Source organism: Platalea leucorodia (assembly GCF_965183815.1).
Source record: "Platalea leucorodia genome assembly, chromosome: 12".
Lineage (NCBI taxonomy): Eukaryota > Metazoa > Chordata > Aves > Pelecaniformes > Threskiornithidae > Platalea > Platalea leucorodia.
In genome coordinates, this window is record NC_138834.1 from 5,914,652 (window position 1) to 5,940,352 (window position 25,701).

General features: G+C 50.5%; 1 protein-coding gene across 2 annotated transcripts; it reads left to right on the forward strand.

The window, feature by feature from the left end:
- Positions 1 to 4,261: 4,261 nt before the first annotated feature.
- SCARB1 (scavenger receptor class B member 1) lies at positions 4,262 to 25,317 on the forward strand (the record flags this gene model as incomplete). 2 transcript variants are annotated; one of them, XM_082325119.1, is made up of 12 exons in its annotated part: positions 4,262 to 4,381; positions 8,136 to 8,293; positions 10,017 to 10,158; positions 10,602 to 10,805; positions 11,118 to 11,213; positions 11,813 to 11,925; positions 13,805 to 13,971; positions 14,675 to 14,793; positions 16,456 to 16,529; positions 17,457 to 17,508; positions 17,979 to 18,125; positions 24,152 to 25,317. In XM_082325119.1, the coding sequence occupies 12 exons, from the start codon at positions 4,262 to 4,264 to the stop codon at positions 24,272 to 24,274; spliced, it is 1,515 nt and encodes a 504-aa protein (XP_082181245.1). In that variant the 3' UTR covers positions 24,275 to 25,317. The 2 variants fall into 2 exon arrangements, with proteins under 2 accessions (XP_082181245.1, XP_082181246.1); XM_082325120.1 differs by lacking the exons at positions 17,457 to 17,508; positions 24,152 to 25,317 and having other exon boundaries at positions 17,979 to 18,069.
- Between the last annotated feature and the right edge of the window lie 384 nt (positions 25,318 to 25,701).

A 25,701-nucleotide genomic window follows, 5' to 3' on the forward strand; every position in this document is an offset into this window, starting at 1 on the left:
TGAAGAGCGGTGGGAGATGCTTTCGCTGCCGGGTGGCCTGTAAGAAACAAGCGTGGGTGACCAGCATCTGTGCTGAATTGGAGAAAGCTTTTGAATGCCGTGGAGCTAAAGCCGGTGCCGGGTCAGAGCTGGTGTCGTCGTGCCGCCACTGAGCTGCCGGCGGGGCCGGCCCCGGGCTCTGCACCGGAGGCTTGGTGCCGGGGGGCTGGGTGGGAGCCCAGCGCCCTCGCAGCGGATGGAGGGCCCCTGCGCAGTTTGCGTGCTCCTCAGCCAAACCCTCAACAAATCTGATCTGATCTGAGTTCTCTCAGTGCCAGGAGGCACACAAGGCGCGAACATCGTTCTTCCACTTCGATCGGTCTGCGGCTGCGTGCCGTGCCACTTCCCAAGAGTTCCAGCCTGCACCATTCCTCTCAACCTCCACCATCCGACACCTTCCCTCTGGAGTCCACCCAAGGGCCACAGCGCAGTCTTCTGTCGGTTTTTTCCTCAGGACATGACCGATCCAGTTCCATCTCCTCCTCCTCACTTTGTTACTGATGTTTTTTTGAAAGTTGATGCTTGTCATTTCTGCAACTTTTTATTTTTTTTTTTTCCGGGAGGAGGTAGTTGGCCTCCTGCCCAACCCCCATGACTTGGAGGGCCAGTGGTTTTTCTGTCAGGGTGGCCTTCCCTTAGGCTGCGTTGGTTCGCGGCACCTTCAATTTTATCCGGTGCACCCTGCAGAGAGGGATCCCCTATCTACCACCCAGGGGACGCGCCTGCTAGCCGTGCAGCCCCAGCCGAAGGACCCTCAACAAATGCGAACCATAAAGCTGTCCATTGCAGGGTTTTTCTGGCCTCTTGACTTATCTGAATTTCTGCAGCTCTTACAAATTCAGCGGCCCTTCAGTAGTTCTGGGTGTGCTGTAATGGAGCTCCTGAACCACGAGCGTCTGATCCTTTGGGGTGGGTGGTTTGGGGATGAAGGGAGCTGCTCTCACGTAAAAAGGAAGAAGCTGCAGCCTGGTTGTTTTCGTAGCTCCGTTCTCTACACGTCCGGGAAGCTTTTTCTTGGAAATCCGATGATCAAAAAAAAGCCGGAAAAGGTAACTGCGAGCAGTTCTGATTTGAAGGTGGTGGGGTAGCCTGGGGGGAAGAGTTGCAGGGCACGTGGGGATGCTCCATGAATGTTAAAAGCCTACGTGAATGACTGCAGTGCTGTGTTTTAAGAAATTCTTCTACTTTAAATGCTTCCGTGAAAAAAAAAACCCTACTGAAAGGGTTAAAGCCAAGATAGACAAGGCCACTGCATCAAAATGCCTCCTGAAAGCCTAGGGGCAAGGAGTATATTTAAATATCTTAGTCACTTAACTGAACAAAAGAAAGGCCTTTGTGATTTAGGGAGTAGTTAGAACGGTTGTAAGATAAGGGGGCTCCGGGATAATCCCATCTCGGATGACTGGGCCTTGGGAGAACAAATACATGGAAGGTAGGAGGTCACAAAAGAATGACCACAGCCTTGAAGGACACCGTTTACGTGATGCTAGGACTGAGTTTGCGCAGAAGCAAAGGTCAATCAGCGAACACAGTGAAGAAGACTACGAGCCTTCATCTGAAGACCCCCAAAGACCACCTGAAGACCACCACGGGAGATGACTGCGCATGCGGATCGGACATTTGCATATGTTAATAAGTTCCAGGAAACCTCATGTTTATGTAAATGATTTCTCGGAAATCCTGTGAATATGTAGGATTTTATAGTATATAATCTCTGAAAGTCTAACGAATCGGTGGAGCACTTATGGTGGAGAATCCCCAGTGCTGCCCAGCGCTGCAATAAACAATACCTGCTTAACAGTAACTTCCTTGCTATTGAGTTTCATTTCAGGGACTCTCTGAATACTCCGTTTCTCCCTTGGGGGGGATTCAGGCTGTGAGGAGAAGCATCCGTGAATTTTTGTATCAGTACGATGCCGTACTTTAAAAACTACAATGCCATACAAATACGTTAACGGCCTGGAGCGTGATCCAAGTGGCTGTGGTGCAACTGGACCAAGCGCAGAGCTTGTGGAGGAGAAACCTGCGCCGTGGTCCTGTGAGCTGAGCCAAAGCGCTAACGCCTGCGGGCCGCTTTGCTGGGTTTCATGGACTTCGGGGGGTTGTTAATGGTGGCAGGGCAAACGCTTCAGCGCGTGGCACCCCTGAGCGGAGACCACGGCTCGGGTAGGATAAGCCACAGAACAGCAATGTTTAATGAAAAGAGCAAAGCGTTTCGTTCAGGATGTTTTTTGTTCTAAGCGCGAAACTGCCGGCTGCCTCGCTTCAGAGGACTTCATGGTTCGCATTGTCCTGCAGTGCCTCAGTCCATCTCCTGGAGATGACTTGGGTTTATTGGGTTTGGAAGGAAAACTCCTTTCACGTGACTTTTTCCGAGCAGAACATTACAGAGGAAACCACAGCACCTACTTTGTGCTGGATGTGAAAGCGTTGCTGCTGGGGGAAAGGGAACACGGCCAGCAGCTGCTGACGGAGACCTGGCTGGTGGTGAACAGAGATGTGTTAACTGCTCCAGCATTTAAACAGAGACAACAAGCGAGGAAAAAGAATGGAAAAAGACATAATTAAGCTTAAAGACACGAATGCAGGTGTTCCACCGAGGCCGTGGCGAGGGGTCCTCTGGTGCCCTGGCCTCTGCCCGCGGGGGAGCCCGCACCGCCCCTCGTGGAGCCAGCTCCGCAGGTGGGTGCGCGCCGCTGCCTGCACCCTGTACCTCGGATCCGCTTCCAGTGCGGGCAGCGGGGTGGTGCGTATAATTGTTTTAAAAGAGGCTGCCACAAACCGGACTCTTCCCTTTGTTTTTTATTTTCTGCTGACTTCTAGACACCTTCAGGGATGAGTCTCAACCAGGCTTTTATTCAGGGCCACTTTAGATGCAGGAGATAGACAAAAGACCCAATTCCTGGGGAAAACAGAGGCGGGTTAGAAGGAGGTGATGGATGTTTTCTCCTCGGGGAGAGCCTGGGGTTGAGCCCCGGGTGCCCGGCCAGCAGCTGGCCGCCTGCGCTTGCCCCTTTCCCGAGACACCAAACGCGCTGTGACAGCAGGCTGGTGGCCACCCTGCCTGCTAATGCGGTGGCCAGGGAGGGACCTGCTCCCTCCCGGGGGTGGCCTGGGGTGTATATCTGTATATCATAGAATCGTTTGGGTTGGAAAAGACCTTTAAGATCATCGAGTCCAACCCCTAACCCAGCACTGCCCAGCCCACCACTAAACCATGTCCCCAAGCACCACATCTCCCCGGATTTAAATCCCTCCAGGGATGGGGACTCAGCCCCTGCCCTGGGCAGCCTGGGCCAGGGCCTGACAGCCCTTTCGGTGAAGACATTTTTCCTAATATCCAACCTAAACCGTGTATATATATATATATACACACGCACTCATATATATTTTTCTCTATATATTTTTCTCTATTTATATATTTTTCTCTAGTTGTATTTTTCCTCTATTTATGTATTTTTCTCTATTTGTATTTTTCTCTATTTCTATATTTTCCTCTATTTGTATATTTTTGTATATTGTATTGTATATTTTTGTATATTTCCCTCCATCTCTCTCTCTCTCTCTATTTGTATATTTTTCTTGATTTACGTATTTTTCTCTGTTTGTATAGTTCCCTCTATTTGTATATTTCCCTCCATATATAGATGTGTTTCTCTATTTGTATATGTTCCTCTATTTGTATATTTTCCTCTATTTGTATATTTTTCTCTATTTATGCAATTTTCTCTATTTGTATATTTCCCTCTATTTATATATTTCCCTTTATTTGTATATTTTTCTCTGTGTAGATGCTTCTCTATTTGTATATTTTTCTCTATTTCTGTAATTTTCTCTGCTTGTACATTTCCCTCTATTTGTATATTTTTCTCGCTTTAACTAGCGACGATCTCACATTTACACCAGCACGGGAGGCCCCGCTCTCCCCTGCCCCGGCAGGGCTGAGCCAGCGGGCGGGGATCGGCGCGGCCCCGCTCCGCCCCCGGCCCCGGCCCCGCTCCGCCCCCGGCCCCGCTCCGCCCCCGGCCCCGCTCCGCCCCGCTCGGCCCTCGGCCCCCGGCCCCGGCCCCGCTCCGCTCCCGGCCCCGCTCGGCCCCCGGCCCCGCTCCGCCCCCGGCCCCGCTCCGCCCCGCTCGCTCCGCCGGGCCGGGCCGGGCCGCGGGGGCATAAAGCGGCGGTGGCGGCTGCGGGCCGGCTGCGCTCGGCTTTGCTGCGCTGCGCCATGGCCGCCGCCCGGCGCAGGCTGTCGGTGGGGCTGGGGCTGGCCGGGGCGCTCTGCGCCCTCCTGGGGGTCTGCCTGCTGCTGGCGGGGCCCCTCATCGTCAAGGAGCAGGTGGTCAAGGTCGGCGGGGGCCGGGGGTTCTTGGGTGGGGGGTGCGGGTGTGGGGGCCGGGGAGGCTGGAGCCGGTGCGCGGCTGGGGCTGGTGCGCGTCCCGGCGGCGGTGCAAGGTGCGGGGGGCGCGGGGGGCGCGGCGCGGGGGGCGCTGGAGCCGGTGCGCAGCCGGGGCTGGTGCACGGGCAGGTTTTCCCTCTCTGCTCTGATCCAGGGGAGTGGGAGATGGCTCAGCACCGAGGGGTCTCTGCTTCAGTGTCGCTCTGAGCAGCCTCGCCATCTTGGTGCGGGGGAATCCAGGCTTGGGATATTCCCCCCTTGGTTACAGCAGATGTGCCCAGGGTGACGGGGCTCTCATCCCTGATTAGCAAGGGCCTTTTGCATAGCTGGAGTTGGCCGTGGGGATGGTGCTGGGCTGAGCATTGCCCTGAGCACCAGCCTTTTCCCCCTGTCCCTACTGCCTTTGCCTGCAGCCCTCCTTTTGTAAATAGGTGTGCAGGTTACCAGGCTGCAATTATCAGGTGTACTCTGGTGAGATGCTTTCCAAAGTGGAAATGGGACAGATGGTGCGCAGGAGTGCTGCAAAGGAGCCTCGAGCATGGAGCAACCTCCAGGTCACCTTCTCCTGCTCACCTGGAAAACCTAAAGGGCTGCCTCCCTGAAGAACCCTCTTAACCACAAGAGAGGTCCCGGGGCCAAAGGGGTGTTTATCCCCCACGGTTAAGGTGTGGGGACAGCAGTTATCCTGCTGTAACAAACCAATTGGCTCATTCCCACGCTTAGCCAAACCTTTTTCTCCCTGCCCAAAAGACATGTGCCACCTCCTTGGGCATTTCTCCAAGCTTGCACCTGTGCAGGTCAGCACCTGGAAATGCGAATACAATGAAAAAGGTGAATAAACACCCCATAGCCAATGGCTGTGGTTCCATGTGCCGCAAAGTGTCTGCCAAACCCAACCTTCTGCTTAAATGTACCCTCTGGAAGTGCTGCTGGGCAGAGCCAGGCAGTCCTGTGGCTTAAGCAGCAAGAGCCAATCTTTGTCCAGTTTCATGGACATCAGGAGCTGGTACCTGCAAAAAAAAAAAAAAGGCTGAATGTCCCCTGCAGAACAGGAGCAACATTTTTGGTGCTAAAACCTTTCTGCCCTCTTCTTTTTAGCCAATCCTGATTCCTTCTACTTGATTAGCTATTTCTTAATAACTCGCAGTGAGAACAGAAGATGAGGAAAAGACCAACCTTTGTTTCTCCTCAGGTCTCCCTTCATCTCAAGTCCTTGGTCTTCATTCCTTCAGCATGACCCAAATGGTCCTGAGTTCTTATGAGGCTTAATGTGAAATAGAAAAAAATAACAGTGCTGATGTCTAGGGTGGTGAGAAATATCCGGGGCCTTACTGAACCTCCTGGGTTGGTCTTCAGAGTGGTGGGTAGGAGGAAGAGCTGGGACTTGAAGGGCTGCTGGCAGGGGTTGGGCAGGTGAAGGCTGGCTTGCCAGTCCTGGCTTCCCAAGGCCTGCATGGAAGGTCAAGACAGTGTATCCTGATGCAGAAGCACTTAGTTGCAAAAAAAGGTTGTAATTTTGGGGATATCTCTGAGTAAAGTCTGTAGGGGAATGAACAGTAGAAACAGGGAACTCGGAGCCCAGCTCCTGCCCCATCTGCAGAAACCGAATCTGCATCAGCTGCTGTCCTGGCAGCCTGCCTGCCTGCGGCATTGGCCCTGTAAAACCCGGGGACGTTGCTTTTCTGGGAGCACCTGGAGTGCCATGGACCTGCCTAAGATATGAGCTTTACCACGGTGAGACTGCATCGACTCATCCATCTGCCACTTACTGTTTCTTCTCCAACTCTTGTGCTGTCCCACCTGAAAGCTGGCAGAAGACCGACAGCATCGTCCTTGCTGTTTTAGCAGGGTGATGAGGATGGTGGTGAGAGGATGTGGAGGATGAGGTCTGACACTGAGGTTGTGCTTGCACACAGCATGACTGCGCCTCTCAATCTGTAGAGGAAACCTCAGCTCTTGGTTTTGCTGAGCAGGGTGGCTGAAGCTCTCCTCCGGAGAAGCAGGATTTGGGCACTGTCGATGGAGCTGATGCTCCTCCGGTTCTGTCTGGAGGAGATGAGCAGTAACCAGTTCCTTTCAGTTCCTCAGGAGCAGAGATCAGCGTGATCAGGAAGAGTCAAACCTCTCAGTGACACTTTGTAACCCATCTAAGTGAAGAATATCCTATTTTTATTTCAGACATATGACCATGTTTATTTTGACCTACAAGTAGCTTAATTCTAAGGCTGCCCTAAGATCTAAGTAGATCTTGCTTAGCAGCATCTGTGGAGTACCTCGAGCTGCTGTGCCCAGATGGGAGAGGGCTGAGAAAGGTAGCAGGGAGCTGGGATGCAGCTCCATCTGACTGTGTACACATTATATAAATAAATGCATATGGAATAAGGGATCCAGGGTGTGCAAGACAGACTAAGCAAGTAAAGGCAGGCAGATGTTGCTATTCTGACTCTCTTGGACACTCAGGAGTGGGGATTAGAAAGCAGGCTAGATAAAATCTTGTCTTCTAACTGCTTCCTTGCCATGAAATCCTTGAGGCTGGCAGGATGGAGGCTCTCGGCCAGCAGCAGGCGGGTGTTGACGTGGAGGTGGGAATGGTTTACTAGGTGGGTTACACTGTGTGAGGAAGGTGTCTGCTCAGGTGTAGGGCTTGGAGGATCTGGGCTTGAGCTAGGGGCTTGCAAAGGTGGGGCGTTGCAGGGAAGCGTCCGGCAGCTTTTCTTCTCAACCCTCTGTGGCAGCAAATACGTGCGCAGTCAGATCGAGCTGTTCCAGGACAGGACAGCCATTGTGGGGCTGCCAAGCTGCAGCGGGGTAATGCCCACTTGCCTGCACTAATTGGTGAGTCAGACCCGCTTCCATAAGCTGGCTCGGTTATCTAACCATGGCAAGGGCCTGTGCTTGCAGAGGAAGCAAATATTATGGTGGAACACATGCAAAACAGATGCTCAAGAAGGAACTCGCTCTTGTCCATAAGGCAGTCCCCGGGAGGCAGGGGGGGAGTGGAGATGGATATCTGGTGAGGGCTTACAGCATATTTGAGCTCCTGCAGGCGTTTCCCAGCAAATGGGACGGTGATATGGAAACCACGATTTTGCGTTGCCTTTGACCTGCCTTATGACCAGCTATGAATCACTGCAGGATGGCAGCTGAGAGGAGGCAAAGGTGTCCTGCACAGCGCTGTTGGGACACAGCTGGGTCGCCATCCCGGTTCCCTACGTGCTTTTGGGGAATTTAGCAGGCCCTCCCTGCTGGTACCCAAACAGTTGTGTGGATGGGTGTGCTACCTCTCACAGCCCTTGCCTGCTTCTGGCAAGTCACATATGCGGAGCTGTGAATAATTCAGCGCTGGCTTGTCTAGCCCAGAGCAAGCTTGCAGCACATCAGAACAGCTCCAAAATCCTGTGGGTAGCATCTGGAAAGTTGAGCCTGAATAAATAAGCCTACAGACATCCTGTGTTATAAACTTTATGCTTCTGCATACATAATAGTTCCCGATTTAGATGCGGCTTGGTTTCAGTCTGCGTAACACACGTGGATCTTCTGGAGAGCCCCTGCTGGAAGTTCCAGTTCAGGCCTCCTTTGGCTGGGCCTGACATGGAGCCAAGGGTGGATGTGCTCAGCTGCAGCCACCAAGCTGAAGAGTTGTGTCTCCTTACTCTTTTTTTTTTTTTTTTTCTTTTTTCTCTCCCCCTCTTCTTTTTTGCAGAATGTCAGGATTGACCCCAGCAGCATCTCCTTCAGGATGTGGAAAGACATTCCCGTTCCTTTCTACATGTCAGTGCACTTCTTTGAAGTGCTGAACCCCAAGGAGGTCCTCCAGGGACAGAAGCCGGTGCTGAACCAGCGTGGACCCTACGTTTACAGGTCAGGTACTGCTTGTGGTCCAGGTAGGCGTGAGCCTGGCCACCATGCTGCCTGCCAGGCTTCTGGCTGACTCCTCTGGCAGGAGGGCATGGCATTAGCACACTTGGTGTGAGTCCAGCAGCACAGGATTTTAAAGCGACCCAAATGCGCTCTAATTGCTTTGATCTTGCTAAAGCCACAAGTAGGACCTCTGGCTGGCGGGGTGGTAAGGCTGGTCTGTGCTTCTGTGAGTTGTGGAGCTTAGTCCTGTGCTGGGACCTGCTGGGAAGCCAGACCTGGGCTGATATGGTCCAAACATAGGCATGAGGGGTGGTGGCGTGGTGGTGGGCAGCAACCCTCATCTTCAGAGTGGACTTGTTTCATCTTCACTGTGCATTTAAGAGTCCAGCTCTAGAGCTGGAGTCACCTCAATATCAAACTTCATTGATTGGATAATACCTCTTATCTAACATGAGACCCAGAATCTGCCTAACATGAATGCTCTGGTCATGAGAACCAGTGTGGAGCACTAAAACTTGCTCAGGCCCACCTATGGCAGGGCTGGGTCTATTTACCATGGCTGAGGATGGCGGTTGAAGCCTCGGATGCTTCTCTGGACCTGAAGTGTGAAGTGATGGTTGATGTTGAGTTGAGTGTGTGAACTTACCCATAAATAGCAATATTCAACACATTAGTGCCTACACATGTAGGCAAAGTTAGGTCAGCAGCCTAAGCAAGCTCATGTGGGAAGATTACTGGTTTAATCCAAAGCTGTTTGAGTAGTGTTAGGAGGAAACATGGCAGTATGCGTATGGCCTTGTTTCCCCTGCGCTTGCCAGGTCACACCATAAGACCATGTGGATTCTGTGTGTTCTGATTGCATCAGTCACTTGGCTTGGCAAAAAGGCTTCACTTACCAAAAATAAGAATAAACAAAGGGGTAAAGCTTATTAGTGTCCTTGTGTTCCTGCTGAGCAAGATTGGTGCCCTTCCCTAATGTTGGCCATAAAACAGAGGCTCAACAAGAAAGGACTTTGTTTTTGCTGCTGGTTTGAGCTTCAGCTTTCTCAGGAGCTGTAACAGGCTTGCGATGCTGGGGACAACTTCGTGCTGCTGTGGAGCATTGCCCCTGTGGCACGGAGCAGAGTGGTGCTGGGTAGCGTGCAGGAGATGGCATGCCCGAAGCCCTGAGGAGCAGGAGAACCACGATGCTGCATGGAGGGCTGAGCTGCCCCGATTCTGGGAACCATTAGGGAGCTCTGGGGCAAATCAGTGTGGGCTTGTTGGTGAGGATTGCACCATCTTGTTTGGTCCTCTTCTGTTTTGCAGTTTGCTTTGGCATGTGGGTTCGTGTAGATCTGCTTATCTGGGTGCCTCCCTGATAGGGCTGGGCTTTTCAATGGCTGTAGGTGGAGTGACAGGGGATTTATGTTTTTGTCTCAGACTTCTCATCAGCTGGGAAGAAATGCTTGGTGTCTGCAAGTTGCTGCAGAATCCCATCTGTCAGGGATGCCTTACTCCCAGGCTGCCATCTCCTCCTGCTAGACCCTAATCCTGGTCAGGGTGTGAGGTTGACACTGCCTGTTCCCTGGCATGCTGCCTCCCCTGCTGTCCCATGGCTTCTTGCTGGGGTTCTTGCTCTTCAGAAGCAAGCCCGGGCCTGTGCAGCCCATCCTTGTTCCACATGCCTTGCAGGGACACTGTGTGGGGGAAGGTTCCCATGGTCTCTCCCATCTCTTTGCAGAGAGTTCAGGTATAAAAAAAATATCACATTCCATGACAATGACACTGTCTCCTTCCTGGGGTATCGGAAACTCTTCTTTCAGCCGGAATTGTCCAACGGCAGCGAAGAAGAGTACATCGTTGTGCCAAACATTTTGATGATGGTAAGAACTTACTCCCTGGATGGGTACCAACTTCTGAGCTTGTGGGGAGGGCGATGATGTCCAGTGCTGACCCAAAGCTTACTTTCTTGTAGGCCTTAAGGCTAATCAAGCCATGAGGTGATTAAGCTTATAAAATGCAGTTTTCTGCTTTCTGGGTGTTGGTTGTCCTGTTGGGCTGTTAGCCTTCCAAAGTGCAGAGGGGCTGGCAAAGTGGCTGAGCTCAAGTCTGCAACCCTGTCTGAGTGTCCTCTGGGGAAAAGAAGCCTGTAAGCCCTCAACTGCTTTCTTCCCAAACTGGGGGTAAATGGTGAACCTCTGTCCAAAAGATTTCTCTAGGGCTGTAGATCGGTGCAGTGGAAGGACCTTGCTAAGCACTGAAGATGCATTGCTTCCTCTTTGGTAAAGATGGGGCTCTCATCTCAGAGGTTTGTTTTCTTTCCCAGGGAGCGGCTGTAATGATGGAAAAACTGCCAAGCTTTGTGAAGCTTTTACTGAGTGGAGCCCTGGCTGGCCTGAAACAGGAGGCATTCATGAACCGAACAGTGGGGGAGATCATGTGGGGGTATGACGACCCTCTTATAGATGCAATAAATGCGCTTGTTCCTGGCCTGATCCCTTTCCAGGGGAAATTTGGCTTATTTATAGATGTAAGTAAACTGTTGCTTGGGAACACTAAAACCGTGGCAATATTGGTCTTGGGATTGAGTTTCTGTGCTATCCCCCTCACAAACTGTTTGGAGCGGCCATGTGTAGCTGGTGGTGGTTGTGTAAGGCTGCCTTAGTTCTCCCCTCATGCAGAAATGCATGTGTTGGAAGCTGTTGCTGGCATCTGAAATGGGTAAAAGTTCAGTAGCTTCCAGTGTGAAGCATCCCTAGAGCTGACAAAGTATACAAAGTCATTAACACATTGCAGTCTTGCTGCGTATAATGGATTAAAAGTTAGTTTCTTCTCTCCGCAGCTTAACAGCTCCAGTTCAGGACTGTTCACAGTGAACACGGGCATGAAGAACATCAGTAGAGTTCACATGGTGGATTCATGGAATGGACTAAAGAAGGTAAGTGTCAGGCAGCAAACCTCTAATATGGGGTCAATGCCTGATCTAAAGTGAGATAAACTGAAAGCTCTCAGTGCTGTTGTATCTCTGGGTTGTAGGTTTGAAGGCAAGTTTCTGTGGGACTTCAACTGCTGCAGCTTCTGTTCTATCAAATTGCCAGAAGGCAGCCCTATGACGAGAGGGTTGTTAGGAAGCATTAAGTTCAGCTCATCATCAGTGTCACTTGGACTCCCTTGCAATGCTGATGGCGCTGCTTGCTTCTAATGGCTGAAGTCCCAGGCGCCTGTGTTTGAGGCGTTATTTCAATGTCCTTGTTACAGGGGTGCTTATTCTTCCCTTGTGGAATTCCATTCCTAACTAAAGTCAACTGAATCTACAGATCAACCACTGCAGGAGCACTTGGGACAGGGGTATCTTGTCCTGTTTTTCTGTTAATTGAGCAGATGTTTGAATGGGAAAGATCTTGGAAGCTCTTCAGCATTGCTATCTCAAGCTCCTGTGGAAGTGGTGTAAAGTGGTGGATGTCCCATGCAGGGGTGGAAGCCGTTGCTCCAGCAAGCTTGTTGATCTGAGGTCTTGTCTCTACATCTGTCCTGCAGCTGAAGTACTGGCGGAGCAGCGAGTGCAACATGATTAACGGGACTGCAGGGGAGATGTGGCCTCCGTTCATGTCCCCAACGTCACTGGAGTTCTACAGCCCTGATGCCTGCAGGTGAGGCCACAGCTGCCAGCTTGTCCCTGTGCAGGTGGCAGGAGACGCAACGCTTGTCCTGTGCGCACAGCGTACCTGTGCAGTGACGCAGAGGGCTCAGGACTAAATTCTGTAGTTAAAGTTCAGCTGCAGTTCAGTTTGCAAACAGTGTAGTTGTCTAATGAGCAACATCTTGTGGCGTTCATAAATACCTTCCAGGTCACTGGAGATGTCTAACTTGCCCGTGTTGAATCAGTAGAGAATAACCAGTCTAGATAAGATGTGGGAGGCGAGAGGGAGAAGTAGGAGTTGTCGTAAGGAAATGCTGCTATAGCCATTTGCAGAACCATTTCAGCTGACTAAATGCTTGCAGAAGTGGTGTTGTGGGGGCTTGTGCCACCATTTCCAGGCTGCTTCCCTTTTTTTTGCTGCCTACTTCATGCACTGCTGTGCGTGTCTGTCCTGTATAAGACACCCTGACCTTAGCTGATCACGCAGGGGTTAAAGTACCCTGCAGAGCCTGCCTGTGTGGAAACTCCCTGAGGCTGGAAGGAGGGGAGGCCAGGGGTGGCACAAAGCCCTGTCCCCAGCTTGGGGAAGATAATGTTGATTCAGCCTTTGTAGATAGTGCTGCAAAACAAGCAAGTGCTCATGCTGAATAGAGAGCAATGACCTCTTCAGCAGAACAAGCAAAGTCAGCTGAGCTGAGTATTAGTGCAGGAATTCCTCTACATAAGGGACAGCAGCAAATATCGAAATGACCCAGAGCCAAGGACTTACAGGGGAGTTTGCTGGGAATCAAAGTTTAAATACACAGTTTCTGTGTAGTTTCTGTAAAACTACAGAAATCTTCCAGGGAACAGAGCATGTTTCCAGGCAAGGCATAAAGTGAACCAGAGGAAACCAGGCTTGGTTTCTTGCTAGCACAGGAGGTTCCTGCAGAACAGTGCTGTGGAGGATGTGGCTCTGCCTCTTCACCAGGCAGTGCTGTCTCTTCTCCCCAAATCTTTATCTCAGCCTCTCTGCTAGCCTGGATGGCTAGCAAGGAGTCACAAACATCAGTTGATAGATTAAGAGCGTATCTGCCTTGCTGCAGGGCATGCAGAGCTCATCTCCTACGCTGTTTGCACATTAAGTGCAGCTGATGCCAAGATGCAATTACGTGGACGTCCCTGCAAGGTAGGCAAGGCTTTATCTTGCTGATGTGCTGCAGCAGCCTCTGCCTCCTTGCTGGAAGGTGAGCACAGCCAAGAGGCATGCATGCAATTGCTGAACATGCCCTGAATCCCCCATCCTTGGTCTTGGTGTCACAAGGCAGCTGTAGGAACAAGCATCCCCTTGGCCTGCCCAGGCTGTCTGCATCCCTGCAAACCTCACTTGAGTGTGAAGGGAGCATACTTCCCTCCTGGAAACTTGCATCTATCCTGGCCAGCTGGTAGCAATAATGCCGCAGAATATAGACTGTTGCATCAAGGAAAAAAATCTTGCTGCATAATGTAGTAAAATTTTCTAGTCCCCTGACAGTCTATATGCTGGAGTTGTGCTGCGAAAGAGCACTTCTACCTCAGAGCCAAGGCTTGCACAAAGAGGGTACTATCTCTTGAAGAGCAGCCCTGGGGATGCCTTTAAACAAATCTCATCTGGATACAGCAAACAGACTTATAGGCTTGTGGTTTCTCTCCATAACTAGTCCTGACCAGGCCTTTATCTGTGCTTAGAACAGGGAGAGCAAATAGCTTAAATACTCATTCCACATCCAAAGCACTGCTCTGAGTGTTTATCTTGATCTCAAAGTCTAAGTTACGTTGCAACCGCATCTTATCCAGCGAAGATAAGAGCTTGGTTCAGGGCTAGGAACTTGTTGGCTAATCCTGATCCTTTTCCACTGAAACCCTTTCAGATCCATGACACTGGTGTACGAGCAGTCTGGGAAGTTCAAAGGTGTGCCCACTTACCGCTTCGTGGCACCGAAAACTCTCTTTGCCAATGGCACGGACTATCCACCCAACGAAGGCTTCTGCCCCTGCATGCAGTCTGGCATCCAGAACGTCAGTGCCTGTAGGCTAAGTAAGTCCTTTCCTCCCCAGGCTCTCCCTGCTGTACCATTATTAAACTGTAGGGATGCGATACAAGCTTGTTTATCCGGAAAATTGGCTCTGCTATCTGGAAAGTGCTGAAAGGTACTGCCGGGGTCTGTGTGCACGATGTTCTTGCTTGCATTCCTGCAGGCATCTTGGCAAGGAGGGAAAGAGGGAAAAATCTTTGTGCCCAAAGTCCACTAGGTCCATGGCCCTACAACAGCCTGGCATTTGTGGGAGTGCCCTAGGATAGGATGGGAGCGTTGTCCCCCAGGCTGGGGAGGGAGCAGGCAGGGGAGCAAGGGTAAGAGGAGGCAAGCCACGTAACCGCCAAATTAAATGTTAACTTTGGATGCTGAGTGCAGGTCACGTGGGAGTGAGAATTCGGACTTAGTTAACCTAACCCTAAGTACCTGTCCTAACTAAGTACCCTAGTACCTGTCCTAACCCATGTCAGGGTACAGCGAGTTACCACAGCATTGTGTGGGGGGAGAGGGTGGCTTAAATACTGGGTCTTGACCCTCCCAGAGCAATGGAATAAGCTACAGGGAAGGAAGGGAAGGAGCTTTCCAGTTGGGAGGAGAAAAGTATAAAAGCCTGTTCAGAACAAGTGCTGCAATGGCTTTTAAAAACCTCAGCAAAAAGTCTCGGGTGGGTTTGGATGAGCTTAAGGTGTCTTTGTTCTCATCCAGATGCACCGATGTTCCTTTCCCACCCTCACTTCTACAATGCCGACCCATCCCTGGTGGATGCCGTCGAAGGCCTCCACCCCAGCAAGGATGAGCACGCGCTCTTCCTCGACGTGCACCCGGTGAGTGAGCCTGGGGGGGTCCTCTCCTTGTGCTGGGGGTCCGGCCTGGGCTGGTAGCTGGGTGGGGAACCCTGCCGTTGGCTGCTTGGTGGCCTCGCTCTGTTCTTGTGGCACTGATTTCAGCAGGTTCCATAGTGCAAAGACTGGCAAGGACATGTGCAGTTAAATATCAAAGCCATAAACTAATTGAATAATCAGCCTGGCTTCTAGAGAATTGTAGAACTAATTATAATCATGATTATTTTGATAAGCACAATCAAGTTCTTCCCACTGACTCAGGTCTATAACACCAGGAGGTGTATTTACCAGCAGTCCAGTTACGCCCCAAATCCGCAAACATACTGCCACGACGGGCAAAGTCTGAAGACCATGCTGTAGCTGAAGCTATCACCATAATTCTTGGGCTGGCTTCTTCTACTGTCTCAGCTTGCTTACCTGGCTGCTTCTGCACTGGAGTGTCGCAGAGTTATGCTTTGTGCGTACCTATAGCATAAGGGTGAAGTCACCACTCCGGTGGTGATGAGCTGGGGTGTCCTGAGCCATCATTGTCCAGCTGCTGATGGGGAGGGGACTTTGGGATCTTCCACCCATGGCCTGTGTTGCATGTGGTCAGATCTTCCAAATGTTCAGTGGTGCTTCCTCAAGCGAGAAACCAGTCCTCCCTCTTGAGGTAAGATAAGCTGTGCTTCTTATCTAGGTGTTGGGTTATCTCTGCTTTTCTTATCACAGTTATGGAAATCTAATTAAGTTTATTACAGTATCAAACATCTACTGATAACAGTGCAATTAGCTATATTCTTACCTAGGCTGCAGCCTGCTGAGTATAAATGGGGACAATCCAATACAAACTCTCTGCCCTTAAAAATGTGTTGCAAAACTGCAGTGTCGTGAGAAACCCATGTCTTAATGGGTGTCAACAAGACCAGCTTTGAAGTGTGGTGTTTTCATGGTGTTGCTGGAGAGTGGCTGTTGGTTCCTAGTTATGAGAAATGTTTTGTCCTTTGCTGTGTGCGTGAATCTCTTGCATTGATGCGTTTCCATCCTGCTGCTCGTAGGATGAACAACGGAAGAGGCTCATCAGGCTTCAGAAAACACTGAAATTGCTATGAAAACATCCTGCCTAGGGAGTCACTTACGGGTTGTATAGACTACTTGGCAATTTGAACTTGTCTAGGTTCACTCCCACGAGCCCTGGGTCGCACAACATCTCCCTGGTTCATGCTGTCTGCCCGCTGAATGCGTGCTGCTGCCTTCCGTAGCAACCATGTCTGTTCAGGTTAGCTTTGTGCCTTCAGGCCACCCCAAGGGAGGTGCTCCCTTCTGGATGCTGCTGTGTGCAATACCCGCTGGCTGGTGAGCATTCAAGTGAAGGGGACAGACTGCAAACTGCCGTGGAGACAGTGGTGTCCCTCCGTGGGCAGTCATCCTGAGAGCCTGGAGGCCAGTGCCTGGTTGACTGATGCTTGTGATTTGGTGAAAAGCCCTGCCATGCTTCTGGTCTTGTGTGTGGTGACTGCAGTGGATCTCTGGATGATCCAGTCCATCGATCTGGAAGGTGGCACCCAGAGCAGCTATGATGGAAAGCAAAGGGCTGCTCTTCTGCAGAGTTCTCCAGACAAATGTTGGCTGTACTGATGAGCTGGTTCATCTCTTCCTATGCAGATGACGGGCATCCCCATGAATTGCTCCATCAAGCTCCAGCTGAATCTGTACATAAAGCAGGTGTCTGGTATAACGTAAGTAGTCACCTTTTAGCAATGGCGATCTCCCTTTCTCAAGCAGGGAGAGCTGCTGACGCTGGGGTCACTGCGGAGTTTACTCTCCCCAAAGATTTAGTAGCCTTAACATTACCAGTTGTCACGGTGGCAGAAGGCAGCTGGCACATGTGGTGAAATGTCAGCTCTTCCAGTGACCTCAAACTGCCATCCTTTAGCAGTGCAGTGTGTGGCTGCCTGTTTGCTTGGCTCCTGCAGCATTCCCACAGCTGATCAGTGGACTGTGTCTCCTGGTGAGGCACAGGAGCGGTTCTCCTGCACTGTGCTGCTGTGCAGAAGGTGTTACATCCAACACGGAGAGGCAAAACATGCTCAGCCTACAGGGTTGACAGTTGAAGCCTGTGTCCAAAAAGACACCTTCAGCTCTATGACAGCAAACGGAAGGGCTCTGTAACAGCTGTGCAGTGCCAGATGTTAAATACCCACAAGAGTGGGAGCATGCACTGGCTGCTTTGACTGGCTCTAGTGCATACGCCAGCACACAGCCCTGATGCTGTGAACTTGGCCGCGCCACCCTCTGGTACCACGCAGGTGACTGAGACGTCTTCGAGCTGCGTGAAGTTTAGCCTTCCAGTTCACTGAGTTCATGTCCGTGGAGCCCAGATTTGGGATGGCATTACTGCTGTTGTCAGGCAGTTAAGCACAAATGGAAGTGTAAGCTCTGCTCTTGCATGAAAGGCCCAAGTTGGACCTGGTCCCTTAAGGGGGTAGCAGCTCACTGAAGCAGCAGGAATTGCTACCTCCTTAACTGGCTTCCTGGCCACTATCGGGCTGTCAGACCTGTCCCTTTAGGAAGAATTTTGACACTGGTTGTAGCCTGATCAACCAGAAATCTAAGTGTGTATTTCTTTTTTTTTTTTTTTTTTTTCCCCTTACCCCTGCCCCTAGTCAAACAGGGAAGATTAAGCCAGTGGTCCTGCCGCTGCTGTGGTTTGCAGAGGTGAGCTGCCTTCCTTGACCCAATTCTGCAGAGCCTCTTCTGCGGGGGGGGGGGGGAAAACTGCTTCCCCATCACCCAGGGCTGGGGAAACTCCACTTTGAATAAAGCTTTAAGCCAGCCAGACTAATTAAACACCAACAGAAGGTTTTGCAGTACTTGGCTATGTTGTTAATCCCTCTGAGCTGAACAAACCCTGCACTATACTTGGTAAACCTCTGGCTCTGTCCTAGATGCAGGGTTAAATAGGGCCCAGAACAGAGCTGCCAGCATCCCCATGCTAATGTGGGGCAGGGAGTGCTGTCTCCAGCTGTGTGCGTGTCCAGCTGACTCCAGCTACTTAGTAAAAGCTTCTAGCCCGACTGAATCTTGCATAAATTCCCTAATCTGTGGTGGGAGAGGAGTTGTGCAGCTGGTATCTCAGCCCTGGATGAGAGGGAAATGCCACTGACAACTTTGCTTATTCTGAGCAGAGTGGATCCATTGAAGGCTCAGTCCTAAACCAGTTTTACACCAACCTGGTGCTGATCCCATCCTTGCTGGACTACCTGCAGTATATCCTCCTTGGGCTGAGTGTCCCACTCATTATCTCAGCAGCTGTACTCATGGCAATGAGTCAGGTAAGAACTTGCAGATGTCTAATGGGAAAGGCTGTTAGTCAAATCAGACTTAATCAGATGATGTAGATTGGGCTGACAATCTAACATGTCTGAGGAAACATTGGCTGATGGCATGAACCATCTCCTAGTGGTGCCAGGTGCTAGCACATAGCAGCAGGACTTCCTTGGCCATCTGGAAATTGGGCTGCAAATAGAAAACATAAAAGCATTTCTGGCCATGTCAGTGCACAACAGCGATGGAAGTGGGTTCCTGTAGGAGGAGGCATTTCTCAGCTCATCCAGCTAATGAAAGAGCAAGCCTAGCTCATCCACCCAGCCTCCATGGAAAGCAGCAGGTCTGTGCTATTGCACAAATCTGTGCATCTCTACAGGGTCCCAACAATTTTCTAATGCAAACAGAGCCTTCTTGAGGGGATGTAGATACTTGAGTGCAGCTTGTTCACAAATGAATGAGTCGCTGTGTTCTTGTGGAAGGGGCACAGACACTGTGGCTGCTTCTCAACCCAGACTGGACCCTGTCTTTCCCCAAAACTCATCTATTTCCCTGCAAACTACTCCAAATAGCTCTAGAAGTTAAACCCTCAGGCCCTTTGTGGATCTGGGCTTGCTGAGAAGCGAAGACCGTTGAAGCCTGCAGGGAGCTGGCAGCTGGGTAGAAGTTGGCCCATGATGGCGTGGGAGGGTGCCTGGCTGGCACTCGAGTCTGATCTGAGCTGTAAGGACAGAATATAAAACAGCTAAAAGACTTGATGGAGATCTGCGGCTCTGGCTCCAAAACATTCATCTGATAGCACTAAGATCTCTAAAAGCTTTAGCTCTTGAAGCAGAGACCTAGCTCCCTAACCTATATCAAAGCAAGCTTATTTAGTTTTGCGCTACAGTCAAACAGCTTGAGCTGGCTCTAAAGCTACAGAAGTGAAGAGGCTACTTGTGGGGATAAAAAGGCAATGCTTAGGCTGAGGGCGGGCGAAGGGGAGAGTGTGTGCAAGGGGCTGCTTTTGCTCAACCTCCTGTAACTGCCCTTAATGAAACACGAAAGCCAACCCACTTTAAATAGCGCCAGGGTTCTCAGAGTGTCATGTAATTGGATTTTAACCAAGCCTACAACTGCTTAATTGACTTAAACGCATGATCCCAAATCCCCTTGTTCCTCCACGCGTTTCCCTGCGGGGTGGGAACGATGCTAGGGCCGAGGGCTCAGCGTTAAACCCCTACTGTGCTCCCGAGAGGGTCAGGCTTTGTGTGCTGAACCTCCCTGCTTCAGCAAATGCAAGCAGTCACTGGCAAACAGACTTCGTGCTGCTGCATAGCACCAGCCTATCTGAAAAGCGTCTGTATTTGCTGGGCAGCTATTCCTAAGACCTTATGCAGCCCTGGGCTGGCATTTTCTCACCCTGCTTTGTGCAAGTCTTAATTCCTGGTATCAAAGAGCCTTAACCATGCCAGAAAGGGTCAGGAAGAAAACCTGGATTTTAAATTCACTCAAGTCAACTGAATATCTGCTTGTGACATATCCCAAACCCAGGCGTAAGCCAGCTGTATTTGGGTGCTCAACCAAAAGTGTCATGAAGTGTCAGAACTAAAAATCAACTGCAGGAAATGCCTGACTACCTGGAGAGTGATTAAAAAGCTTCAATGACCTTATAAATCTAAGGAAGCTGTGCAACAACACATTAAAGTTGCTGCCTAATGAATAGATAAGAGCTTGTAAACCAAAAGAGAGCAATTTGCAGCCAAGGTGTGTTCCTCATTTGATTGAAGTGTTGCTGATCTAGCAATGATTGCTTAATCACGCACGGTCCTCCCTCTTGAAGTCAGAAGTGATGTCAGAGGGGACACTGAGCAGGGGGGGGCATTGCCTGCACCTTCAGGTGCCTGCCAGTGTGAAGGTTTCCCTGAACCCAACTCCTTCATGGACTATCTTGTGTGCCTCTGGCTTCTGGAGGGAGCAGTGTGCTCTAAACCCAGTCCAGATGAGGTACTGTGAAACAATTAAATCTTAGTCTAGTGTATAGTGGAGCCAGTTTGAAATACATCTGTTGGACCTGCAGTTCTTAAAAAAAAAAAAAAAAAAAAAAAAAAAAGTGTAAATCTGTAGAGGCATAAAACATGCCCAGATGCAGCATTGTCGCTCTCCTGCTAATGTGGCCTAAAGCCTGTGTGGCAATGCATTTAAAAGGCAAACAGACCATTTTAAAACTGGCTTGACACTGACCAAAATCTTAACTAGGGCTTAGTTCAACCTAAATTTTGAAATCTTCATTAATAACTAGATTCTAGTTAAACAGTGATTTAAAATCCTAAAATTGGAACCCTTGTGGAATTCATGTCCAAGTGTGCCATAAACTAGCCTGGTTGTCTTCTAGGAAAAATGCTCTTTATTTTTGAGTAGCAATAAAAAGAACTCAGACAGTAATAAGGCCAACCAGGCTATCTCTGCCAAAAAGCTGCCTCCGGTTAAGGGGACGGTGTTGCAGGAAGCCAGACTGTAGGTGGGTACCCAGTCAAGGTAACACACTTTTCTCTCATCCTGATTTGATTAAGCTTTGCTTAAAACCAATCAAATGGAACTGTTCACTGTCCACATCTACCAGACATACCCTCTTGGCAAGCTTTGATGTGATGATGTTGTCTCATGGCTTTATTCAGGGCAATATAGATGTCTTAATACTCACACTTAACCAGGCTGCAAGCACGTGCTCTTATTGTTTCTCCTGGTGTACCTGATCTGCAGCCCTAATAATATGAGCAGGGATCAGGGTGAAAAGTAGGACTGGTGTGAGGAAACACTTTTCTTACCCCCCCCCCCCCAAGTGTTTGAGATCCAGAGGTAAGTTTTTTTAAATGGGTAAAAACTCATGGCGGGTAACAGAGGCAGTCAACTGCTGGGTGTCGTTCCCCTCCTGCATGCAGGGAGCCTAGATGGAAAGGCTTTCAAGAGGGAATTCCTGTTGTAGAAAATATCTGTATTTGTATTACAGGATCACAAAAGTCACTGATCGTTGAGGTTGGAAGGGACTCTGGAGGTCATCTAGTCCATCCCCCTCCCTGCTCAAGCAGGGTCACCTATAGCTGGTGGCCCAGGACCATGTCCACATCTCTCTTACTGTCAGCTCACATACAAGATGCTCCAGGCCCTTAATCACTTTAGTGGCCCTTTGCTGGACTCTTTCCAGTAGTTCCATCTCCCTTGTCCTGGGAAGCCCAGAACTGGACACAGTATTCCATGTGTGGCCTTACCAGTGATGAGTAGAGGGGAAGGATTACCTCCCACAACCTGCTGGCAACACTCCTAATGCAGCCCAGGATACTGTTAGCTGCCTTTGCTACATGGGCACATTGCTTGCTTATGTTCCACTTAGTGGACCTAAGGGTCTTGGTGGACTTTTCTGCCAAGCTGCTTAAGAGTTGGGTGACCCTTAGCATGTACTGGTACATGGGGTTGTTCTTCCCCAGGTGCAAGACTTTGTACATCCTCTTGTTGAACCTCATGAGATTACTGCCAGCTCATTTCTCCAGCCTGTTGAGGTCACTCTGGAGGGCAGCATTACCCTCTGATGTATTGGACACTCCTCCTGCTTTTGTATCATCAGCAAACCTGCAGATCATTAATAAAGATGTTAAACAGGATTGGACCCAGTATTGCCCACTGGTGCACACTGCCAGTTACTGGCCTCCAACTAGACTTTATGCCACTTCTCGTGACACTGTGGGGCCTGGCTGTTCAGGCAGTTTTCAGTCCACCTCACTGTCTGCTCATCCAGCCCATACTTCATAGCTTCTCTATGAGGGTCTTATGGGAGACAGTGTTGAAAGCCTTACTGAAGTCCAGGTAGACAATATCCATCATCTACCAAGCCATTCATTTCGTCATAGAAGTTTATCAGGTTGGTCAAGCATGATTTCCCCTTGGTGAAGCCATGCTGACTATTCCTGGTGACTTTCTTGTCCTTCATGTGCCTAGAAATGGTGCCTAGGATTAGCTGCTCCAGCACCTTCCCAAGGATTGAAGGGAGGCCGACTGGCCTGTAGTTCCCTGGGTCTTCCTTCTTTAACTTCTTCAAGATAGGAGTGACACTTGCTTTCTTCTTTGGGCACCTTTCCCAGTTGCCAGGATCATTCAAAGATTATGGGGAGTGACTTTGCAGTGATACTAACCAGCTCCCTTAGTGCTTGTGGGTGCATCCCATCAGGGTTCATGGATTCATGTATGTCTAGTATTCTCTGACCTCATCCTTTTCCACCAAGGGTACGTCTCCCTTGTTCCAGACTTTCCCCTGGTCTCTGGGATCCCCTGCATCATTCAGCAACAGGTCCACATGTCCTCTAGTCTTCATCACCTGTGTACTTGTGGAAACCGTTCTTCTTGTCTCTGACATCCCTGGCCAGATTCAATTCCAGTTGGGTTCTCGCTTTCCTAACTTCATCCATGCGTGCTGGGAGAGGGCCTCTGTATTCCTGCCAGGTTACCTGTCCCTGCTTCCACCTTCTGTAGGCTTCCTTTTTGTGTTTGAGTTTGGCCAAGAGCTCCTTGATCGTCCATGCTGGCCTGCTGGCATTTTTGCCTGACTTGGGATGCTTGTTGGGATGGACCACTCTTGAGCTTGGAGGAGCTGATCCTTGAATATTAACCAGCTTTTTTGCCCTAACTATCCCTCCCCACCTGAGCTCTGTAGTCACTTTTGATACTTTCCAGGTGGCCCTGGTGGTATCATTGGTGCCCACACAGAAGCAGCAGTGGGATAAGCCTTGCAGTCCCTCCACAACACCCTGAATCCAGGTCCCCAGCAAGCAGCAAATGTCTCTAGATGACCCGTCAGGTGGGCAGATGGGTGCCTCTGTCCCCAGCAGCAGGGAGTGACCCACTACTGTCACTTGCTGCTTCCTCCTGAGGGTCTTGCATGATTTAGGGTCAGGGGGCCCACATGATCTGCTTGAAAGCATATCTGGTTCCTCTTCAACTTTGCAGGTGGTGAACCTATTTTGTAGTTGTAAGCCTTTAGGTGGAGCAGGAGCCTTTCTCTTGGTGCCAGAAGGCACCAGCTTCCATCCTTCACCTTCCCCAGAGGTTGCACTTAACATTATGCTAGGGATGGGTGCTGTCTGTGTCTCTACTGCAGCTGGGGTCTAGGGGTCTTTAAGCTGTTGTGTCCCTGAGAAGACCCTGTCCATCTCCCTTTCATCTTCTCTGATGCTGTGTGGCATGCTGACTTTGACCCGTAGCTCCGCCACTTGGAGACACAGCTCTTCAGGCTGGGCAGTGGGGAGTGTTACAAGTGTCAGTGGGTAGGAATGGAAATAACTTCATTTTGTTAGGGGAGGAGATGCAAAAATCCTCAATTTAAGAAGTCTTCAGAAAAGGGGTTTTGGCCACATGAAAGTCCTAGAGGTTTGGGGCACGTGTCCCAAGTGGGGATGTGGTGACACCCGCACACTGTAAGGTGTCCTGGTTTTGGCTGGGATAGAGTTAGTTTTCTTCCTAGTAGCTGGTAGAGTGCTGTGTTTTGGATTTAGCATGACAATAACGTTGATAACACACTGATGTTTTAGTTATCGCTAAGCAGTGCTTACACTAAGTCAAGGACTTTTCAGCTTCCCTTGCTCTGCCCGGTGCACAAGGAGCTGGGAGGGGGCACAGCCAGGACAGCTGGCCCAGACTGGCCCCAGGGCTGTTCCATACCGTATGGCGTCATGTCCAATATGTAAACTGGGGGGAGTTGGCTGGGGGGCATTGATCGCTGCTCGGGGATGGGCTTGGTGTTGGTTGGTGGATGGTGAGCGGTTGCATTGCTTGTTTTTCCTGGGTTTTGTTCCTCTCTCTGTTGTTGTTGTTTTCCTTTTCTCAACCCACGAGTTTTCTTACTTTTGCCCTTGCGATTCTCTCCCCCATCGCACTGGGATGGGGAGGGTGAGCGAGCGGCTGCGTGGTGCTTAGTTGGTGGCTGGGGTTAAACCACGACAAAGGTCTGACCACAGTGCCGCCACCGTACAGTGCGTGGCTGTAACCACTGTCCTCTCCTCTTCAGAGAACCACCGCCGAGAAGAGCCGGCACCATCCCACCACGCAGAGCAAACCATCCCCCTCCTCCGAAACGACACCGCTCCTACATGACGCTGGCATGCTGAGCCAGGATGATGCTGAAGCCTGAGCCGCTGGCCCCAGCACATTTCCCACTGGGACACATCCATACTGGGGGCAAGACCTGCTTTGGATCCCCAGAGGTCTCTGGAAGGTGAAGTTGTCCTGGGCGACTCAGCAGAGACCCTGCACACCACGGCAAAGCCATAGGACAGTACCGCTGCACCAGCACTCCCACGCCGGGTCACAGGAGCCCTCCTCCATCCAGACATCCAAAACACAGCGATCAAGAAGCCTTGTCCCCTTGGCTGGTGTTTGCCACAGCCACTCTCTCTTCGTGGGTCAGTGCGAATGAAGATGGTCACTGGCTGCTCCCAGAAGTTATTCTGCAGTTTAAAACTGCGTGTGGCTAGGAATAAAAGGCACTTTAATAGGAGCCTTTAAAATGAATGAAGTTTGTATATGTAGCATTGATGGGATTTAGTGATCTTTTAAAAAGACAGTACTCATCTCAGGCAAATGGGGCTTGCTGTCCTGAAGCCACTTACGGTTTTATTGCCACTTGATGTGACTGGACTACACCGCAAATCAGTTCTGGGTGCTGTCACTTCAGTGATGTCTCTCCTAAAGGCTTCCCAGGGTGCCTGGAGCCTGCCCCGGATTGCTCCCGCCTTTGCATGTATGTGTTGGAGAGTACGGTGGTGACTTTAAAAGCCGCAATTCTGTGCCATGACCTTGCGCTCCAGCGATTCCAGTCCAGAGCCCTTTTACTTAGCCTCTCCTTGCTTTAGGTGACTGCATGAGATGAGCCTTGCCAAAAAACTCGGTGGTACATCTGACCTGTCACACAGGTCCTGACAGACAGTTGTCCCTGCTGCCTGCTCAGCCGTCCAGGGTCAGCTCTTCTGGCCATGTGCTGTGGGTACTGGAGACCATCGCATCGCTCTGCCCGTGCTGCCTGTACATGGGAAGGGAGCAAGCAGAAGCTTGACCCTCTCCTTGAGCATTAACGAAGATATTTGTGCTTTTGAGATGGAGGAAGCCATGTGCAATCGTGAAAATAATGATGGCCTTACTAAGATTTGATGAAACTATTGCAGATTTCTGAAATGAGGTCTTGGGGGATCTGGGCCTGGATGTTAACTGTGGGGTGGGTGGGCTGGGGTCACTCTTTAATGGGAAGGAAGCCCAAAGCCCAGGGATATTCTTGGCTAACTACAGATCAGTAGTTGTCTACCACACCTGCCTTCCCTGCTTCCAACCAGGAATCGGGGTAGCCCTTAGGAAAGCCAGAAGGGCCTGTGCTGGTGCCTCTGGCAAGGACGAAACAGAGTGTGGAGGGTGTCTGGTTTCTCTTGGACCAGAGGACTTGTTGCACTGCGGATGGCATGGATACCATTGCAATTGGCTAGGGCAGCCCTGTGACCCTCTAGTGGGGCAAGCAATACTTTTCCTCTTACATATCTGTCCCTCTTACTAGGTGGGATGAGCTAAAAC